At 45.5% G+C, this 4,850-nt stretch overlaps 1 protein-coding gene across 1 annotated transcript in view; it reads left to right on the top strand.

The window, feature by feature from the left end:
- LOC119424890 (BRCA1 associated protein) overlaps positions 1-655 on the top strand; it is a 16,808-nt gene extending 16,153 nt beyond the window's left edge. The window contains exon 13 of the mRNA XM_037692403.1: positions 207-655. Coding sequence (XP_037548331.1) covers positions 207-436 — 230 coding nt within the window. The 3' untranslated portion in view covers positions 437-655. The remainder of the gene's footprint in view (positions 1-206) is intronic.
- Positions 656-4,850: the final 4,195 nt, after the last annotated feature.

The raw sequence follows: 4,850 nt of genomic DNA, 5'->3' as shown, positions 1-4,850 counted from the left end.
TGGATGGATGGATGGATGGATGGATGGATGGATGGATGGATGGATGGGTGGATGGATGGATGGATGGGTGGATGGATGGATGGATGGATGGAGCGAACGATCGTACGTTTGTGTTTGTGGTGACGTCAGTCGAGTTTGATCGTAGCTGTGTTCTGCCGTCTCTCTGGTCATGTGGCTGACGTGTTGTTCCGTCTGGTTCTGTGCAGGAGAACGTAAGGACGCCATGATCGCGGAGCTGCAGGAGCAGCTCAGAGACGTCATGTTTTATCTGGAGACGCAGCAGAAAATTGAACAGCTGTCGTCGGAGTCTCGCAGTGAAATCCAGGAGGGACAGATCAGCATCCTGAGCGGGCCGTCTCACGATGCTCTGGACTCGGCGGGGGCCGGCCCCTCCACGAGTCGTGGGCGGAGAGGCCGGGGCAGGAAGAGGAAGTAGAACATCAGACACGTCTGCCATGTTGGACCTGACCGTTACAGCTTGGCCCTGTTAAGAACATTTGTTGGAACGTTGTGGTTCCTTAGAGAACATCTGGAGACAAAACGTGATGAGTCGGGACAAAGAAGGTTTTTTACCTTTCAGTTGAAATGAGTGAAATAAGTTGAATTTCTGAGATTATTCAGTTATTAAAATCTTTGATTTGGCTCTTTTTACATATTAATGGCCTCTTTTTACAAAAGTTTTTTATTACTTGTGACCTGTTAATGCCTCGTAATATGACTTCTTATTACAACAGGTTTGATATATTTATGATTTATTCAAATCTAAATATACTTCCTCTTTTACTGCATTCTGTAATTTTGAGTCACATCAAACACCGAGGTCTTCGAAACGAAGGCCACTGTTGAGAGACGAGCTCGTAATTCTTTTCTCTGGTCACCTTCTTTGAACCGGAGCTCGTTGGCAGATTTCAGAACCGAAGGATTTCCACCAAAGTCCAAGTCGAGATTAAAAAGGTACGATGAAGGTGGTGCAGTAAAATCAAAGGTATTGTCTTTGTGTCGGCATGAACGGTTTTCTTTACATGTAAAGAACATATGAAACTGTGAGAAGAACCAGTAAAATCATCTCGTAAGATCATGATACAAAATCAACCATCCAGGTCCTTCAGATCGGAGCAAGTCGTGCCTGATGTGTAGAAAGAAATGCTCGTCGCTCTTTATGGTCCAAACTAAATGTTTTGTAGAGCCGCTGACCACAGACCGAATGTGCTCAAAGTGTGAAACTACAACACGTCAGAGTGACTCGAGGTGATCGAAGCCCGCCTGAATCGAAGGACTAGATCTAAAAAGGCCCAGGTCCATGTGGAGCTCAGGTCCTGAGGCTGCTAGTTCCAGAGTCTGGGCCCCCCAACGTTTGTGTTTGGACGAGCAGTAAAGAAGTATTCGTTGACCTTAAGGTCATCTCATACTCACAGAATGCTACTGGCTCTGCTAAAGAAGGTGGGGCGAGACCATCGAGCTTTAAATGAGGGCTGGAGGGCTGGCGAGGTGTGGTGGTGGAACCAGTTCTGGGTCTTGACCAGATGGTTTGCTGCTCAGCTTATCTGTGTATAAGCAAGAAGTGATGTGTAAAAATGTACAACTGAAAGCGCGTTGTGTGTGTGCGTCTATAAAAGAGTGGATGAGAAGCTGAACTGGAGTGTTCATTAAAATATAATCACATTCCTGCACAGCTTCAGTGAAACTCCTCCATGTGCGCTCACCACTTTCATATCGTCGATTAGTTTCACCAAAGAAACTCCTGAATACACTTTACTGGAAACATCATGCTAATTGAATAAGTTTTGTTTTCTTGTGTAAATGTTTATAGATGAATGGGTTTTTTTGGTCAGGTTGCAGGAAAACGTTGAGGCGTTCATGACTCGTCAATCTAAAAATAAACCGTAGCGGTAAATGACTCAACGTCTGTTCAGAGGAAGTTGTTGTTACCCCTCATTGAAGCTTCCTATTACAACACTAACAATTTACTCACAGCTGCTGCTGGAAACGTACAGAAGATGAACGTCACGACTCTCAGGTTTCATTCTGTCACAAACTGTCCCTTACAAGTTGCGACAGTCAGATTTTTTCCTAAACTCTGTGTTGGCTGGACAGACATCCTTTCAGGCACTTTTGAGCACTACTGTGTGGACCAAGATTACTTTTTAAGTTGGTAGTTGGAAGCAAATAAGATTCTGTTGTCTTCTAAGTGACATGCCAGAAGCCGTTGGTGACATGGGCCTTCTATACGCTCGTATAGAAGACCATGGCCTTCTATACGAGCGTATAGAAGACCATGGTCTTCCATATGCTCATATAGAAGACCATGGTCTTCCATATGCTCATATAGAAGACCATGGTCTTCTATACGAGCGTATAGAAGACCATGGTCTTCCATATGCTTGTATAAAAGACCATGGTCTTCTATACGCTGAGCGTATAGACCATACGTATAGAAGACCATGGTCTTCTATACGAGCGTATAGAAGGCCATGGTCTTCTATATGAGCATATGGAAGACCATATAGAAGACCATGGTCTTCTATACGCTCGTATAGAATGGTCGTCTATACGAGCGTATAGAAAACTGTGGTCGGTGATGTTTCACAGCTGCAGGAGGCTGGTATACGTGTTGTCCCATAAAATGGCAGATCTTCAACTCCTCCCTCTGTCTTCCACAGCTTTTTCCTTTTATTTTTCCAGTTGATGCAAGATGTTCTAACTGATGTTGGTGTGTCCAAAACTGTTGGCCTGTCCCAGCATGGTCTTTTTGTAAAGGGATTATTTTCATTTGTTTGTGATTCTGTCAGTGTATGAGATCTTAAACGTGTTTCTGCAGCATTTATCTTTTTGTTTCGTGGTCCACGCTTAACTTCCATATTTGACTATGGGACTGATGTAACACTCCAACACTCTCTTCCAGGTCTTCATGGAGATACGTTTGCCAGAATCTTTGTGAGATCTGTGATCGCTCATTTTGCCTGCGCAAATCTGCGCTTGATTTCTGTCAAAGATCGTCCCTCTGTTGTTGTTAAAGCACTCAGATGCTCGTTGACTTGTTTTAGCTGAGCCTTTCAGATTGATGTCACACTCTGGTGTCTCTTTCTGCTTTGTGATTATCATGGTTTCTGTTTTCTTTACGTTGATGCTGAGGCCAACTTACTTGCTTTCTCCTTCAATGATGTTTGTAGATCTTCCTTATTGGTAGCATTGAGGACCATGTCATCAGCATGGCATGAGATGTTGTCATTTTTACCCCCAACACGATGCCAGGCGTTCGTTCTATATTTCTCAACACCTACTGTATAAGGAGAACAGATCTGGGGATAAGACACATTGCTGCACATTTCTTGATCTTCAGAGCCTCTCTTTTCAGATCTTATTGCAGCTGTCTGCTGCCAATTCTATGATAGTCTCTCCCATCAACATCCGTTCATTCAGTAATCAGATGTTCATGTTTGATCCAACATGAAGATTTCATGCAAAAACATTTCCACCTTTTCCATTTAAACTTATGTGTCCTTTACAGATTGATGCAGTTAAAAGGTTAAAAAAAATGTTCTTTGAAGTTACTGATTGGTGTCGGTCACAAGCTCGGGTAAATGAGAGCTGTGTCAGGAAGGGCACCTGGCATCAAACACTTTTATGAAAACAAAAAGGGAAGTTCATTCAAACTGTAGCAGATTGATCAAGGCCCGAGTTAACAACAACCGCCACCAGTGGGGGTAGAAATCGTGCTGCTGTTGGTCGAAGACCATGAGGGAAACTTGTAGGAGACGGAGGGAGAAGAGTAGGGTGTACTAAAGTTTACAACTAAATACAATGACAGGGAAAGGTAGAACGCTGAGGAGACATTTATGTATCCACGATCTCATTCTTTCAGTCTCTACAGAGTTCATGACCAGAGGTGAGGGGAGGAACGTAGACCAACCAGTAAACAGAGAGCTTTGTCTTACAGCTCAGCTCCCTCTTCACCACAATGGACCAGCACAGAGACCGCAATACTGCAGATGCTGCACCAATCCATCTGTCAATCTCACGCTCCATTCTTCCCTCACTCGTGAACAAAACCCAGAGATACTTGGACTCCTCCACTTGAGGCAGAACCTCACCCTCGACCTGAAGAGAAAAATCAACCCTTTTCTGACTGAGGACCATGGTCTCAGATCTGGAGGTGCTGATTCTCATCCCAGCTGCTTCACACTCGGCTGTGAACCGCTCCAGTGAGAGCTGAAGATCACGATGACGCCAACAGGACCACATCATCTACAAAGAGCAGAGATGAATCCTGAGGCCACTGAACTGGACTCCCTCCACTCCCTGGCTGCACCGAGAAGTTCTGTCCATGAAGTTATGAACAGAATCGGTGACAACGAGCAGCCCTGGAGGAGTCCTCCACCCTGAAGGGTCCGACTTACTACCGGCATGAGAACCAAACTCTGGCACCGCTTGTATAGAGGCTGAACAACCCGTAACAACGGGCCCCCAGTCCTATCCTCACGGAGCACCCCCCTCAGTGTACTCCGAGGAACACGGTCGAATACCTTCTTCAAAACACATGTAGACTGGATGGACTAACTCCCATGACCCCTCGAGGACCCTAGTGAGGGTAAAGAGCTGGTCCAGTGTTCACAGCCAGGACAGAACCCACATCGTTCCTCCTGGATCTGAGGTTCAACCAACGATTGGACTCACTTCTCCAGTACCTCTGAACAGACCTTACAGGTACCGTCAGTAGTACCATCCATCATCTTTACCTGCTTCTTCCTTTACGGGTCACTGGTGTCCATGTCCAGCAACCACTGTGCAGGAGGCAGGGGACACCCTGGACAGGTCTCCAGTCCATCACAGGGACACCTGGACAGGTCTCC

This window comes from Nematolebias whitei, chromosome 18 (genome assembly GCF_014905685.2).
Source record: "Nematolebias whitei isolate Nwh7 chromosome 18, NemWhi1, whole genome shotgun sequence".
In the NCBI taxonomy this organism is placed as follows: Eukaryota; Metazoa; Chordata; class Actinopteri; order Cyprinodontiformes; family Rivulidae; genus Nematolebias; species Nematolebias whitei.
The sequence above is the reverse complement of the archived record's forward strand: the minus strand, read 5'-3'. Positions and strand labels throughout refer to the sequence as shown.